The sequence below is a fragment of the Meles meles genome, chromosome 18 (assembly GCF_922984935.1).
Source record: "Meles meles chromosome 18, mMelMel3.1 paternal haplotype, whole genome shotgun sequence".
Taxonomy (NCBI): domain Eukaryota; kingdom Metazoa; phylum Chordata; class Mammalia; order Carnivora; family Mustelidae; genus Meles; species Meles meles.
In genome coordinates, this window is record NC_060083.1 from 44052294 (window position 1) to 44068306 (window position 16013).

A 16013-nucleotide genomic window follows, 5' to 3' on the forward strand; every position below is an offset into this window, starting at 1 on the left:
TATTGCCATCCTGGTTCCACCTCTCCAGTCCTTGGAAGGTTTAGGGCTTAAGTTAGGCTAACTAGAACCAGACCCCCACTAATGTGAGGTGAGTGGGGCATTTCGGATGCAGTGGTTCACGGGGCTCCAGGAAACTCACTAAGCAACAGGTAGTATTCTAATGTAATGTAAAAACGCATTCACAAAGCTAAACCCCACGATGAATAAAATATCACAATTTTAAACAAGGACAGGATCTGACCTTGCACTTTCATGACCTTGCCTCCCTGGGCTCATCCCAACCCGGAGCGTGACCCAGGAAAGGTGACTGCCCCCTCTTCCTAGAGTTCCTCGGGAACTCTGAACGGTACACAAGCGCCGCGGCGGCGGGGGGCTGGACCCGAGGCGACTTCCTCCCCGCGCCGCGTTAGTTTCGGGTTTCGAACCGCCGCGCCTGCGCGATGAGGCCCCGCCCCGCCCCCGGCCCGCCCCACGCGCTCCGCCCCCCGGGCTATGTAAGGCGGCCCGGGGAGGGGGTCGAGCTACCGCTGGGATCCGTGTCCCTCCGCGCAGGCGGGCGGCTCGGAGAGCTAGTGCCTGCCAAGGCGGCGGCGGCGGCGGCGGCGGCGGCGGCGGCGGCGGCGCCCCCCTCATCATGGTGAGCGGGCGCGGGGAGGCTAGACGGGAGGGGGCGGGTCGGGGAAGCACCCTTAAGGAAAACGAGAGTTCAGGGGGATTTTCGGGAGGAAGTGGCATGCAAATGAGGACCCGAGGTTCGCGAGTTGAGCTTTGGCTTTCGGGGCCGTGGGGTGCAGCCTGAGGTAGGGGAGACCGGGGCCGAGTTGGGGAGCGGGCACGGCCGCCGGAGAAGGGCGGGATCGGGCGCCGCGGGAGTTCGGCCCGCAGAGTGTGGGCCGGGGGTAGTGCGGGGCAGGCGTCCCTCGCCTTCTCCTGGCACCCGAGGGCCTTATCTGAGAAAAGCCAGTGCCAGCGCCGCGCTCGGGGAGCCACCGGGAGGTGGAGCCGCTTTAGAACGACCGCTTGCAGCAACAGGTGTTGTCACTTGTGGCTTTTAGCAGGCGGGAAAACAACAGGCTCAGAGACGTGCTGCCGACACACAGCAAAGTGGGGGGGGGGGGGGTGGCCAGAGCTGGACCCTGGAGGCAGGTGCCGTGGGCCGCCCGGTCCTGGGGCAGGCACGAAGACCACGACTTTGTGGGGGGCCGATGGCAGAGGAGGAGGTGGCAGGCGTGGTGAATGAGGCCCTTTGTCCGGCGTTCTCCTGCCCTGCCCCCACCAGCCCTTCTGTGGGACCATTGTACCCCCCCATCCCAGACAAGAGAGTATTATCTGTTGCTGCCCTTGTGGGGGTTGGGGAGGCAGTCTTTGGGTAACCCTTCTCCACCCCCAGCCTCCTTTGCACACCCAGAGCCAGGGCAGCTGTGGCTTTGCCCAGACATAGCAGCCCCACCTCCAAAGAGGTCATCCTCAATAGGTGCCAAGAATATAAAGTTAGGGTCTGCTCCTAGAACCACGGGGCATGCGCGTCCAGCACACTTTCCCTTGAGAGGCCGCAGCTGTGGGGGATCCTTGACGCCGCAGGCGGGACCAGAGGGAGTTCAGAGTTTAGGAAACACTCAGACAAGCTCTCCTCTCCCTCCTCCACCACCAGCAGCTGGCGGCCACCCAGGACGGAGGAGGAGAAGAAGGTCCAGTCCTGGGCCTGGGAAGGTGCCCACCGCACCGGGGGTGCTTTCAACTCAGGGCTGAGAGCCCCGAGTAGGAGGAGGCCAGAGTCCAGGGGGCAAGGCCGGTGGGGTGGCCTGGAGCGAGCTGGCTGACCTCCGCTCTTCCCCTCCTCACACACAGAACAGAAGCTTCTCCCGAAAGAGCCACACGTTCCTGCCCAAGATCTTCTTCCGCAAAATGTCGTCGTCGGGGGCCAAGGACAAGCCGGAGCTGCAGTTTCCCTTCCTGCAGGATGAGGAGACCGTGGCCACGCTGCTGGAGTGCAAGACCCTCTTCATCCTGCGGGGCCTGCCCGGGAGCGGCAAGTCCACCCTGGCGCGGGCCATCGTGGACAGGTACCGGGACGGCACCAAGATGGTGTCCGCCGACGCCTACAAGATCACCCCTGGGGGCCGCGGCGATTTCTCGGAGGAGTACAAGCGGCTGGACGAGGACCTGGCTGCCTACTGCCGCCGCGACATGCGCGTCCTGGTGCTGGACGACACCAACCACGAGCGCGAGCGGCTGGAGCAGCTCTTTGACGTGGCCGACCAGTACCAGTACCAGGTGGTGCTGGTGGAGCCCAAGACGGCGTGGCGGCTGGACTGCGCGCAGCTCAAGGAGAAGAACCAGTGGCAGCTGTCGGCCGACGAGCTGAAGAAGCTGAAGCCGGGGCTGGAGAAGGACTTCCTGCCGCTCTACTTCGGCTGGTTCCTGACCAAGAAGAGCTCCGAGAGCCTCCGCAAGGCCGGCCAGGCCTTCCTGGAGGAACTGGGCAACCACAAGGCCTTCAAGAAGGAGCTGCGACACTGTAGGTGGCTGGGGATGGGGGGCGGGTGGGGGGCTGGCAGGTGGGAGCGGGGACCGCCGCTGTCCTCTGACAGGGGGGGGAGGCTGGGGGTGGCGAGGCACAGGGGTGGAGGCACAGGGTCCCCTCTCAGCTCACTGCACCCCTCCTCGCGTCCCCGCCCCCCCCCCCCATGGAGACCACTGGCCCTGTCTTCTGGGCAGGTGGTGGGGGTGGGAGGACACGTTCCTGGTGCCATGGGGAGCATGTCCACGTTTCCTGCAGCCTGAGAGGGAGAACATGAGGCCACGTTTCCACCTGGCCTTTAGCAGCAGAGCCATTTTTCTGAAGTAAAATATTCCCCAGAGGGGTGCCTGGATGGCTCAGTGAGTAGAGCCTGTGACTCCTGATCTTGGGCTCGTGAATCCCAGCCCTATGCTGGGAGGAGAGATCACTAAAAAAATAAGGGGCGCCTGGGTGGTTCAGTTGTTTAAGCGTCCTACTCTTGATTTTGGCTCAGGTCATGATCTCAGGGTCAGTGAGATCGAGCCCGGTGTTGGGAGTCTTTGCTTAAGATTCTTTCTCTCCTCTCCCTCTGTCCCTCCCCGTCTCCCTCTCTAAATAAATAATAAAAGAACCTAGACAAAAAATATTCCACGAAATCCTAAGCTGCAAAAAAATCACAATTAAGACCATTGTGACTTCGGTGGGTATGATTCCCAGGTCTGAGGCTGCCCAGTGCACCTTCTGGGGCTTCCTACAGCTTCAGAGAACAGCCTCACACCTAGTCCAGACCCCTCATTTTGCAGAGGGGAAAACCCCCCGGGGGGGGGGGTGGGTGTGTGGGATTTGCCCAGAGCTGCAGTGAGAGCCTGCTGGACTCTGTCAGCTCTAGCAGGGGCCTCCCCGTACCGGGCGGGAGCTCTCCTGGCAAGGGCTGTCTGCTCCGGGGGTAGGGCAGCTTGGGGTAAGGGAGGACTTCATTTTCCTAGTGACCTCTTAGGGATAGGTCGCCCACTAATCCCTCTGTTCTTTTAGCCCATTTCTGTTGTCCCCAAATTTTAGATTATCATCCCACCCATATGTGTGTGTGTGTTGTTTGGAGGCAAAATCTGTGCCCGGATACTGCTCAGAGTTCTCTTCTTGGCTCCTAAAGCTGGAACACCGGGAAGCCAGGGAACCGTGAGGCCTGCAGTGATGTTGTCCAGGTGTGAGCCCAGCACCTGGAACTGCTTGGCAGCAAAGCGCCCTACAGGGCGAGCTCCTGGCTAGAGCTGCTTTGCCTCTTGTAGCTGCCTTTACCATTAAAAATTGCCACCCTTTCCTGCCTAGGACACAGGAGAAATGTAATGGGCCTGTGCTCAGAGCAGAGCTCTCCCTCCACTGTGGAGGGTGAGAAACCTCCTTCTAGGGACTCTGGGAGTGAATACGACAGATTTAATGACTGAAACAAGCCCCAAGGCCTGACGTCTGGAAATTGAAATCAGGTCTTGATTTCCCAGGTCTTGCCATATGGTATCTCCTATCCCAAGACCCTTCCTCCTCTAGGCCCTTTATAGGCTCTCATCCACCAAAGAGGCCTGCACAGTCCCTGTTACAGTGACCAGGTAACTTCTGGTCCAGGTAGGCCCGAGTGAAAGGGGGCACTGCTTAGAGTTCCCTGGGTGGTCCTGGGAAAATGGGTGTGTATAGTCGCCCTAATGGTACTTGGTTAGAACAGGGTCAATCGTGTGCCCCAGGCCAAAGGACTTAGCTCTGACTCCTTCCATCGTACCACAATAGTTCCAACACCCTTTTGCCTTTCTACCCCATTTTTCATGACCTGCTTCCCTCTTCCAGATGTGTAGCTGGTAAAGCTGAGATTCCCTTGGCCTATGCTGCCTGTCCCTGGGTTGTTACAAGTGTGTTAGTTTCCAAATCTGGAAGAGATGTAAAAATATACATAATGTGAAACCAGGGAATTTAGACCCCTTTTTGTAGCTCTGATGTGGCTATTGACCAGCTACTGAAGGAGTGAATTATACCGGATTGCTGAAGAACTCCTGCTTGCCATCATTTTTTTTCCGCACTCCAAGCCTCCGTGGTCTTGGAGGTGGGTATGAGGATGGCCCCTGCTCTCCTGCCCTGACTGCCCTACTCTCTCCCTGCAGTTGTCTCTGGGGATGAGCCCAGGGAGAAGATCGAACTGCTCACCTACTTTGGGAAGAGACCCCCCGGCGTGCTGCACTGCACAACCAAGTTCTGTGACTACGGAAAGGCTGCAGGGGCAGACGAGTACGCCCAGCAGGATGTGAGTGCTCCCCCGGGACCCGTGGCTGAGGTGTGGAGAGGGCAGGGTCTTCTGGAAATGGGGGCCAGCTCAATGCAAGGACCAGAAACCAGACAGCCTCAGGAAAAATGGCACCTCCTGCTCCAGTTCGCCCCCACCCCCCACAGGCTTAGTCACACAGCTGTCAGCCACTCTTTCTGCGCCTCCCCTTCCCCCAGCCGTCCCCGCAGTGCCACAGGCTGTGCGCTTGGCCCCCGGGGCCTTCTGCTGCAGACTGATGCTTGGCAGCAGGCTCCTGCCTATGTGGAGTTCCAAAGTTTAGGTGTCCCCCACCCCCAGAAAGCCCTGTGCTCAGAGGTCCTTGTCTCCAGGTCCCAGGCCTGGCCTTGCCCTGGAGTGGGGCACACACATCAAGGGATAGTGGGGCTCCTGGCTTCGGGGTGCCACACCTTTCCCTCCTCCCACTCAGCCACTCTCTTCTGCCCACAGCCTCTGATGTGCAGTCCTTAAGCCGCAGGCACGTGGCCCGGCTGCGCACTGGTCTCCAGCCTCTGGTGGCCTCCTCCGTGAGGACTTCTGCCAACCCTCCACCTGTCTCCCCCACTTGCATTGGTTAATGCAGCATCCATTTTACTGATCGTCTGTTGGTCTCCCCCGCTTGCATTTCTCAGTTCGGTCTACTGTCGTATCCATGGCCCCTAGCACAGCTGCATCGACGCACAGGTGCCGCTGTCCACACCGTCTCAGCCACCCAGGCACTTAGCACTGTTAAGCCCCTGTTAGGCACCAGGCACGAGGGATTGGGAGCAAAGATAAGAGACACTGTTATGGTCAGTCGGGAGAGATGGTCTCTCTGAGTCAGATATGACCACATGTAAACCCGGGTGTACGAGGTCGATTTTAATCTGAGGCATTTATTTCTGACCTCTCCGATATTGCCTGGGCACTCAAGAGGCTTTTACCGGGGTGAGCTGAGTAGCAGTGACAATAGCACTTGTCACGGGCTTGTCACTGTTCTCAATGTGCCCAGACACTTGTTTCATCTGGCCACTGAGGTAGGTTCTAGCATCATCCCTGTAGAACAGGTGAATGAGCCAACACGGCAAGGTTAAAGGGCTGCCGGGAAGTGGGGCGCCAGGCTCGGAGCTGGGGGAGTCTGGCCTTCAGCTCTGCCAGTGTCCTCCGGCTCTTCCGCTCATGTCAGGACAAGGGCCATGAGTAGCTTTTACCCGAGGCTTCCGCTCGTGGTGCTCTCCTCTGCTAGGCCCATCCTTGCTCAACAGTCTGCTCCCAGGTCCACCACGTCCAACTTAGCGCTGCCATTCCTTCCCCGCAGGTGGTAAGGAAGTCGTACTGCAAGGCCTTCACGCTGACCATCACTGCCCTCTTCGTGACACCCAAGACTACTGGAGCCCGGGTGGAGCTGAGCGAGCAGGAGCTGCCACTGTGGCCAAATGACGTGGACAAGCTGTCCCCCTCTGACAGCCTGCCCCGGGGGAGCCGGGCTCACATCACCCTCGGCTGCGCGGGTGACGTGGAGCCCGTGCAGACGGGCATTGACCTCCTGGAGATTGTGCGGCAGGAGAAGGGGGGCAGCCGAGGCGAGGAGGTGGGTGAGCTAAACCGGGGCAAACTCTACTCCTTGGGCAATGGGCGCTGGCTGCTGAGCCTGGCCAAGAAGCTGGAGGTCAGGGCCATCTTCACGGGATACTATGGGAAGGGCAAACCCGTGCCCACGCACGGCAGCCGCAAGGGGGGCGCCTTGCAGTCCTGCACCATCATCTGAGTGTTCTTGCCGCCATCAGTCCCCCGCTCCTCAGAAGGGAAGGGGTGGCGGGGAAGGGAAAGCATGCCTTCTGCTTGACCTTTGTTTCAAGATTTTTTTTTTTTTTACACTCAAAGTTAACCTTTCTGTAACTTTTAAAAAACTTGTAAAGTAACTTTTCCTGCCCTCCCTTGTCCCCTCTAACACCCAAGCTTTCAACATGAGAGGGGTGTGGGGAGTGCCATTCAGGAACCCGGAGCAAAGCTGACAAGGCTGAGCCAAGCTGGGCCTGGAGCCGCAGCCACAACCCCACGCCCTGACGCCTGTCCCGGGTTCCCTGCCCTGAGCCGGCCAGTGGGGGAGATGCCCCAGAGCTGTGTGTCCCCACCGGGTGGTCACAGCTGCCGCGGGAAAACTGGCCGTGGATTTGAGAGGGTGGGGAAATCCCCGGGCTTTGACCCCAAATCTAATCATTGCAGCCCCATGATGTATGCTGGGGCTTTTTTACCAGGGTAGAAAAGGGGCTTTGCGTCCCACCTTTGGTCCTAAGTGCCTGTCCCCTCCTCCTTTACACTGTGACTAGGGAACATTTGACAGCCACATCCCAGCTGGCTGCAAGTCTCGCCTCAGGAAGGGGTGGGCTGGCCATCCTTTCCGGCGGTGTGGCTCGGCTGTGGGGTTGGGGAAATCGAAGCCAGAGAAAGTACTGTCTGCCCAGTCCAGCTTGCCTCCCTGGTGCCTCTGGAGGCCTTGGCAGCTCCTCTACAGGGGGTCAGTCGGCAGGGGACCGAGAGCCAACAGAGCGGACCCCTGGCTGGTAAGGGCCAAGCCCCCCTGGTGCTCTGAGAAGGGGTTTTTAACATTGGTACACACGCTGTGGTTCCTGGGGTGCCCTCCACTGCCCCCCTGCTCAGTAACAGGGCCTTGCTAATCGGGTTGTCACTGGACGAAAGTGCTTGAGATTTAAGTTACTATCCTGGCTTTGCCCGACCTCAGTGACTTGTAAGACTGACCGTGAAATAAACTGTTAATCCTGGCTGTGTGCAGTCTCTCTCACCCTTCTGTGCCCAGCTCAGTCTTCCCTGGGGCCAGGGCTGCTGTATCAGGACTGGCTTTGTCCCGCAGCTTGGGGCCATCGGTCCTGTCTCCCCTCTGCTGGCTGGGCACAGCTGTGGTGAGGTTGGGCAGCTGAACAGTGTTGGCTTTCATGAGGCAGCAGAAAGGAGAGCGGCTGATCTTAGATGCACACAAAGTGGGGGGGTGGCTGGGTCTGAGGGAAGTGGAGCAGAGCCTGTCCCCCATAACTGCGGCAACAGGGCCACAGGTGTGCCAGCCCCCAGCAATCAGAGGGCCTTCTCAGCCAGACCCACAGTTCCTGGTTTGGGTTTCTGCCAGTCTTCTAGGGAAGGCCACCCTAGGTCAGGGTGCTGCAAACACAGGAAGACCTGACATTCAGGAGTTCATACAGGCCTAACTCAGTCACACTATCGCCATGGCCCTGGCAGCAGTGGGGGAAGACTGGAAAGAAAGGCGCTGGGGCTCAGAAGGAAGAGAAGCAGTAAGTTACCTATTTGGTCCAAGGTCCTTTCCCAGCCAGCTCTACGACCGAAGTGCCAAAAATCTAAGCATCAAAGTCTCAAATCCCTCTGCCTAAACTCAAAAAAGATTACCTGTCGTGAACACTATGCTTGACTTGAAGAGCAGGACACTGGTCACCGCCACCTCCTCCAATTTGTCTCCCACAGAGAGGGGATGGCAGTGGAGAAGGTGAGGGGTATTTACTAAGAATGCAGTTTCCAACCACATGAGCCTAAGGTCTGTGCTTGGACCCTGGGGCCCAGGAGCTGTGTGTCTCACCTGGAAAGGAGGCAGGATTTTGCCCCTGTCTCCATGTCCTTTAGCCTGCAGTGGCCAGAGGGCTGTGAGGGCCTGTGTAAACCTCCTTTCTGGGTCAGCCCAGCCTCAGGCTTAGCAGCCAGCCATGCTCCACGTGAGCTCCGGACACATGCAGCTTCTAGTGAGCTGTAGTGACCCTTACCGTCAGATCAACTGTGACTGGCATCAGGCAGGGCCCAACACCAACTCAGTCCTGTTCAGCACTCCCAGGCTGAATAGGTCTGGGACAGGTGGCTGGCATCCCCCCACCTTCAGGCCCCAGATGGGCAGGTGCTGAGCCTACAATCTATGTCTGTACCAGCTCCGCGCTGGGGGCTCAGCTCTGGCCTACCAACTCTGGAGTGACACAAAGCAGCTGCCAGAGCAAAGTGCCAGAAAGGGTCAAAACATTTTATTCTCTTAATTTTTTTTCTTTTTTAATAAAGTTAAACAGTAAAACAAAAATTCACAAGCTGCCTCCCTGTCCACCCCCCGCCTCCCTCCCCTCCCCGCAGTCTTCGGCGCTGGCTCCCTTTCCTTCCCTCCAACTCACACAGACACAGGGTATCCAACTAAGAAAACGAAACTGCTCTAAGGATGGGGAGACGAGATGAAGGGAGGAGGTGAACTGTGCCCACGTTCAAGGTTACACTGAGCAAGTCTGCACTTTCTGGGTTGTGGATGGTTTCCTTTCATTAGCCAAATTGAAAAAAGAAATTCCCTGGACCAGATGCTGTAAGGCAAAAGAAGGGCTTGTTAGCTTTCTCTGGGTGGGAAGATTACTCTGCTCTGATTATGGGAAACTCTTCGAGGGCTGCTTCGAACTCAAACAGAAAAACCACGAAGAGCATCAACAGCCTAGGCTCTAGGGTCTTAGGGGAACACGTGAGCAGCTGTGTGGGTGCAGCTTCGAAGCGTCACTCTCGCAGAGAAGACCCGCACTCAACAGCTTAGAGACGCCTCCCAGATGCTGCAGAGGTGTGGACTAATGGTCCCAAGGCACGGTGCACCCGGGAGCCTCCCCGCCTCCATCCTCAGCAGCCTGAGTGGACCTGTACCCTGCTAGTTGGGCCTTCTGCCGCCTCTACTCCTGGGTCCCTCTGACTCTCAAAGAGCTACCCAAGTGGGGAGTCATATTATGGGCCTGGGATCTGGGAACTCCTGAGAGCGGGAGGCTTACCTTCAAAGCTGAAGCCCCCAGGACCGCCAAAGAATGCCTTGAAGATATTGTTGGCATCAAAATCTGTGAAGCAGAGCAAGAAAACAGGGCAGGGACAAAAAGTTGAAAAAGTCAGACATGTCTGAAGAGGAACTTATGACAACACAAAGAATGGGTCCCCAAAGCTTTCCCAGATTCATCCCTTACCTCCTTCCCAAAACCTCACTGACAGGGTGGGCCTATCTGTCCCGCCCCCCCATGCCTACACTCCCTCCTCCTTCCCAGCTGGGCCTGAAGGAAAGCTTTCTTTGCTTCAACCTACTTTGCCAGACCTTCTTCTCAGCAACTGGGATGCCATTTGCACTTATAAGATTCGCCCCACGCTGTCTCCCTATAATGCTGGGGCTGCTACTGAGGGGGCGAAAATCTATCACTGCAACGCTAACAACACTAAATATAGGAATAAGATCTAAAGTTTATTGTATTCATTTGATTCCATGCTCTGTCTAGACCATGCCAGGATGGGGGGGGGGGGTGGGCAGGGGGGGGTGGGCATGGGGGGGGGGGCGGGAAGCCATGGTTTATTAAGCATCTACTAGGTGCCAATCATGGTGCTGGGTACTCTGCATACCTTACATCATCCCCAATTTATACTCAACAAAACCTAAGTAGAGAGCTCACGTAACTTGCTCAAGATCACACAGCCAGTGACGGCAGCAGAACCGAACATTCCAGCTCCTGCCTGACTCTAGTGCTGTGGCCTGATCACCAGACCACAGCAGGCCTGCTGCCCCCACCCCGAACTAAGTCCCTAAGCTCCACAGAGCATTCGTCTCTACCAGTTGATCCAACAGGTAGATTGTGTCCAAAAGCAGATTCTTCCTTGCCTGTGCACCTGCTCATCTGGGGTCCCCTAGCTCAGTGACTGGCTCCAGCGAATCAGCCATCCAAAGCCACTCAGCTTCAGCCTTTCTTTCTTCCAACACATCAGCAACCACCTCCTGCTACATCTCCCACTGTGCCCTCAGACCCTTTCCTACCCATGTCTTCTGCCATCTCTCACCCGCTTCCCGGCACCAAACCACCTCATCACCGCCATCACAAATACACTTCTGGAGCCAAAGTCTGATTCGGGGCGCCCCTCCTTACAACCCTTCAGTAGCTTCTGACTGCTCGTTGATCCTCTCAACTGCTGGGCAGAACAATGTTTACTATTGGTAAATCTAAGTTACACACACACCCTGAACCAGTGACAAGAATTATCCAGGTAACATCATCAGTCCTACTTTAAATTTCAAGATTTTCTTAATGCAGGAGAGAGGGCTGGCGTCAGAGACCGCGGTCTGAGACGTGTGCAGAGCTCCCGGCCTGTCTCGTCTCCAGCAGAGCTCAGAGCGAGCGCGACACTGACAGCTATGCTGTAAGTCTTTCAGGGAAACTGAACTCTGAAGCCTGCTGGGAACGAGTGACACACGTAAATATCAGCCAGCACACACTCTGCAGTGCGGGGGAGCTTCCAGCTGACATGAAAAAAGCCCACATTCCCTACTCTGGCTGCCAAGGCCTTCCGAGCGGGGAGCCAGCTACGTTGCGGCCTCATGTCTCACCTTCCCCTGCCTTGAGCACCCTCTATCCTCCCACACTCAGCCCCTCGCAGCTCCCCGAAGGTATTATTTCTCCATCTCCAAGCCTTCCTTTGCTAGTGCTCACCTCCTAAGTACCCACTCTGCATCTTGAGCTTCTGCTACCCTTGACTGTCCTTGTTGGGACTCTACATCCACGGCTCAGGGGTCAGATGTGGCCTGCAGTCACTGTGCAAAGCCCAAGACTGGGTTCTTGGAGCTCAGGGAACCTGTTTCATTCACCTGGTATTTCCAGCGCCCAACATAGTGCCTCACACATTGCAGGTATCCATCCAGGGGGCCTTCACATCACTGTGCTTCCCTGGCTGTTACACAGACTCCCCTTTGGAGAGTCTTCAGAAAAATTCTAACACCCCACTGCTGTCAGGTTCATCCCAGGCTGCCCCAATCAACTCACCGCCCATGTTCATGCCCTCCTCATCCAGGTCCTGTCCACTGTCATAGCGAGTCTTTTTCTTGGGATCAGAGAGGATGGTAAAAGCTTCTCCAACTTCCTTGAACTTCTTCTCCTCCTCCTTTTGAACTTCAGCACTGGCTCCACTGTGCCGATCTAAAGGGAAGAGTACGGGAAGAACTCAGAGTCACAAGAAAACAGTTTAAGACAGAGACTACTTTATGTCTGACTTTAGAATCTGGTACACTTCCTGGGGCGCCTGGGTGGCTCAGTGGGTTAAAGCCTCTGCCTTCGGCTCAGGTCAGGATCCCGGGGTCCTGGGATCGAGCCCCACGTCGGGCTCTCTGCTCAGCAGGGAGCCTGCTTCCTCCTCTCTCTGCCTGCCTCTCTGCCTACTTGTGATCTTTGTCTTGTCAAATAAATAAATAAAATCTTAAAAAAAAAAAAAGAATCTGGTACACTTCCAAAGCTTGGAGGATAGGGAACTTAGCAACAGCTCATTCCCAGCTGAAAAGGCAGAAACTTTCATTCTCGTTTGACTTTGGCAAGGCCGGCCTGGTTCGCACTTCCCAAGTCCATTCCCCGCACCCGCTCTACCTGGATGGTGCATCAAGGCCCGTTTCCGGTAAGCTTTCTTGATCTCGTCCTCAGAGGCATTCTTGTCCACTCCCAGAATTTTGTAGTAATCTTTCCTCTTACTCTTCTTCAGTTCCAGCTGTGCATTTTTTAGGAGCTGTTTGTGTTCTAGAAGGAGACAGCTAGAGTCAATGGACAAATCTGACTCTGGTTTCTCTTACCAGGTCCTAACACAGATAGATGCCTTACAGTCAGAAGCCTTGTTAATCATATCAGGTGCACAGGGGCGCCTGATGGCTCAGTGGGTTAAAGCCTCTGCCTTTGGCTCAGGTCATGATCCCAGAGATCTAGGATCGAGCCCTGCATCGGGCTCTCTGCTTAGCAGGGAGCCTGCTTCCTCCCCTCTCTCTGCCTGCCTCTCTGCCTATTTGTGATCTCTTGTCTGTGAAATAAATAAATAAAATCTTAAAAAAAAAAAAAAGATTTTATTTATTTGACAGACAGAGATCACAAGTAGAGAGGCAGACAGAGAGAGGGGGTAAGCAGGCTCCCCACCAAGCAAAGAGCCCAATGCGGGGCTCAATCCCAGGACCCTGGGATCATGACCTGAGCTGAAGGCAGAGGCTTTAACCCACTGAGCCACCCAGGCAGCCCAAATAAAATCTTAAAAAAAAAAAAAAAAAAAAAAATCATACCAGGCGCAGTTATGGTGTTTTCTTCTGAAAATTATAAAGAAAAATCTACTCATACTTTGATTCCTCCCATCATCCTAATTATACAGAAAAGGAAGTGAAAGTGACAGAGAGGATTCAGGGCCAGAAAAGAAGTGCCTTATCCTGCACTTGGCATCTCGCCTCACTTCTTCCTGGCTGGCCACCGATAAGCTCCTGGTATATCCCTGTTCCCTTAATCAAACGACCCTGTGTCCAGTTTTAAGGGCCTAAGAGTAAGACCTCACAGTTCCCTGAGAAACATGCTCTCAGATCCCTTTACCTTTTGTTTTCTCCGTCTGATACACTTTTTCATAGTCCCGCACAGCTTCTTCATACTGTTCTGTGTCCATGTAACTGAGGAAATACAGGGGGGTACAGCAACATAAATAGCAATGGCCTTCGGTATCACTCTGGCAGAAGAGGCACAGCTCAAGCAAGAGACACACACTTTTGGTTGAGATGAGTCATGAAACAGGAGTCCTTAAGCCAGCCGTGAGAAAAAATTAACTACCAATTTCTCAAGTAAAAAGAGATATCTCATGCTACTTGCACCCAATCAGCAAAGTGATCCTCTGCTCTGAGCAGAATGCAACCAACGGGAGAAGGTTCCTTCTGATTTCAGAGCCCCCAAGAGGCATATGGACTGCCTTAGGAAAGGCAATGTAAATGCATCTACTTGAACGATTACTTGGGACTGAAATGCCAAAGAAAAATTATCCAGTGAGAGCAACGGATATGGAAAAGCTTTGAAACCTGTAGTGCCATAAACATGCAGGGCCAGCTCCAATCCAGAGCAGAAGTGGGATTAGTGAGCCACTTGAAGGATCAAGTTCAAGGTGCTGTGACTGCTGGCAAATGCTTCCACTAAGACTAATCAATCTGAGAGATGTAGGTAGGCGAGAGAAAGGAGACTCTAAACACAGGCTTGCTTCTATTTCAATAGTGCAGAAGAAAAGCAGGGGAGGGGGAGTCGGCCCAAGATGGGAGGAATCTAGCTTGACAGGCTGGTGGCCAGAACTTTTAAGACTTTCTCTTCCACAGAAGCAAAGTGGCGTTTTCCATGTCCTGATAAGATCACTGGCGCCAAGACTGGCCTACCACTTACACAAACTGTGGTAGACGTTCCAGAGACAGACCACATCAGCTGGATGCAGCACAGCCAGCCACTGCAGAACAAAGACCAAACTGACTACACTGCCCCTATAGCAACCCATCTTCGCAAACATCAGAGCTCCGCCTGGCTAAGAGGCCACAGCAGGGCGGTGGTACTGATGTGGCTGGCAAGATGGGACACCCAACTTTTTTTTTTAAGATTTTATTTGTTTATTTGACAAGAGAATGAGATCACAAGTAGGCAGAGAGGCTGGCAGAGAGAGGGAGAAGCAGGCTCCCCGCTGAGCAGAGAGCCCGATGTGGGGCTCGATCCCAGGATTCTGAGATCATGACCTGAGCCGAAGGTGCAGAGGCTTAACCCACTGAGCCACCCAGGCGCCCCAGGACGCCCAACTTCTTAAGCATCTCTGATTTTCCAGCAGCATCTTAATTTATAACCTTAATTTTAAAAAATGGTGACAAAAGCCAGTGCCCTGCAGACACATAGCACAAATGCTACCAGGAGCACAAAGAACCCATTTACAGGGTCAAGAATAATATAAGCTGATAGCCCCAGATGTAGAATGGTCTGATAGATAAGCAACCTTAACAAACTTTACATGCCCTTTGGGAACATATTAAACAAGCTTATTACAGTGATTTGCATTTTTATTTAACATGTTTTTAAAATTCAGAGACATCTTTATATTTAGATTTTTTTCTACGTTGCACACCTGAAATGATAGGACACTGTATGTCAACTATATAGCTATTAAAAAAGTATCTTCTTTTTAAGTTGAAGAAAAAAGAGAAGTAGAGCCTCAGGGAAAAGGGAAACTCCAGCCCTTTAAAGGAACTGTAGCAAAGATCTGGCGTGTCCCCAACTTCAAGGGTAAGTTGACGAAGACTTGGGCAGCAGTCAGGCCCCTGTCCCTAGTTAGGCTTTGGCCTGCACTAATTTCCGCTACTTCGTGTCAATCCCAGCTACTTGAGGGGACCACTGGCCAAATTTTGGCCAGTTGTGCTCAAAAGTGCATGCTGCCCCTGTGGTGGAATCTCAAAGGGAGAGCCACTCCGAGAACACTGTTTCTACCACAAAGATAAGGAGTTGTCTATTTAAAGCCATTTGATTTTTCCTTATTGAACACATATCAAGATGTAATTATCCACTCCATTACCTTCCTAACAAGCCAAGAATTTTCTCTTCTCTCCCCATTCCTTGTTCAGACACTGCAGAGTGTTCACTGAGCTGATGTGGTGTCATGCCCCTGGCCACCCCTGCCCGAGATACTCGGGGGATTCTCTTTGCTAGCATTACAGCTAACACCACAGTGAACTTGCCTACAGCATTTTGAATCTGTTAAACTGAGTCATTAGCTGGGTGAGAAGGTATGTGTTGTCTTCCAAAGCTTCCATGTTTGCCAGCAGTTTGCAAAGAGATGACTGACAGCCGGTCACCGTCTGTAATACAATTCCACGGATGTTTCTGTTTGACAGACTTACTGGTCTACTTAGAAATCCACTTAAAAACAAACAAAAGGACCACACACAGTAGCAATTTTCCTATTTTTATAAAAAATGCGGATAGTTTTGGGAAAACGAAATGGGAGGCAGGCCATGCCCTGCACCACTGATGAGACCAAGGAGCTTGAAGAATGATAGGCTCCTCCGGCACCTGTCACAGCACCAGTTCTTTGGTTCCGACATTTCATGACAAGGAATGGAATGAGTGCTGGAGGATTAGTATACAACATATAGGTCTTCCTTTTGGAACTTTAAAGGTAGGATATTCTTTCCTGTCTGGCACAGAATCTGAAATATGAAGAGATGGATTTGGGGGAGGTCTCTCTCTGCCTTTGCTGAGGTTCCTGTCTGCAGAGAAGAGTCTGGATGGACAAGTAAGCTGGCAAGCACCCTGACTCTGAAGGCAAATCTGGGCACTAGATCTAGGTAGGCATATCCTGGCTCATAAATCACCGAGTCCCACGGAGCTAATCCAAAAGGGGCTTCCTTCATACTGGGAGGCTGAGCCA

General features: G+C 54.2%; 2 protein-coding genes across 5 annotated transcripts in view; one reads left to right on the top strand and one right to left on the bottom strand.

Annotated features, from left to right (window-relative positions):
- Positions 1 to 479: 479 nt before the first annotated feature.
- LOC123929398 (2',3'-cyclic nucleotide 3' phosphodiesterase) lies at positions 480 to 7564 on the top strand. 3 transcript variants are annotated; one of them, XM_045984982.1, is made up of 4 exons: positions 480 to 637; positions 1849 to 2518; positions 4645 to 4784; positions 6100 to 7564. In XM_045984982.1, the coding sequence occupies exons 1-4, from the start codon at positions 635 to 637 to the stop codon at positions 6547 to 6549; spliced, it is 1263 nt and encodes a 420-aa protein (XP_045840938.1). In that variant the 5' UTR covers positions 480 to 634; the 3' UTR covers positions 6550 to 7564. The 3 variants fall into 3 exon arrangements, with proteins under 3 accessions (XP_045840938.1, XP_045840940.1, XP_045840939.1); XM_045984984.1 differs by lacking the exon at positions 480 to 637 and adding an exon at positions 752 to 800; XM_045984983.1 differs by lacking the exon at positions 480 to 637 and adding an exon at positions 904 to 1032.
- Positions 7024 to 16013, bottom strand: part of DNAJC7 (DnaJ heat shock protein family (Hsp40) member C7) — a 31923-nt gene continuing 22933 nt past the window's right edge. For both annotated transcript variants that reach the window (XM_045984980.1, XM_045984981.1), the window contains 5 exons: positions 13169 to 13242; positions 12197 to 12343; positions 11603 to 11755; positions 9584 to 9646; positions 7024 to 9136 (listed from right to left, as the gene is read on the bottom strand). In XM_045984980.1, coding sequence (XP_045840936.1) covers positions 9099 to 9136; positions 9584 to 9646; positions 11603 to 11755; positions 12197 to 12343; positions 13169 to 13242 — 475 coding nt within the window. In that variant the 3' untranslated portion in view covers positions 7024 to 9098. The remainder of the gene's footprint in view (positions 9137 to 9583; positions 9647 to 11602; positions 11756 to 12196; positions 12344 to 13168; positions 13243 to 16013) is intronic.

Bases quoted from the DNA above. Each gene is read 5' to 3' on its own strand.
- LOC123929398 (XM_045984982.1), top strand. The intron at 2,519-4,644 runs GTAGGTGGCTGG...CTCTCCCTGCAG, and splicing joins CAAGAAGGAGCTGCGACACT to TTGTCTCTGGGGATGAGCCC. The intron at 4,785-6,099 runs GTGAGTGCTCCC...CCTTCCCCGCAG, and splicing joins ACGAGTACGCCCAGCAGGAT to GTGGTAAGGAAGTCGTACTG.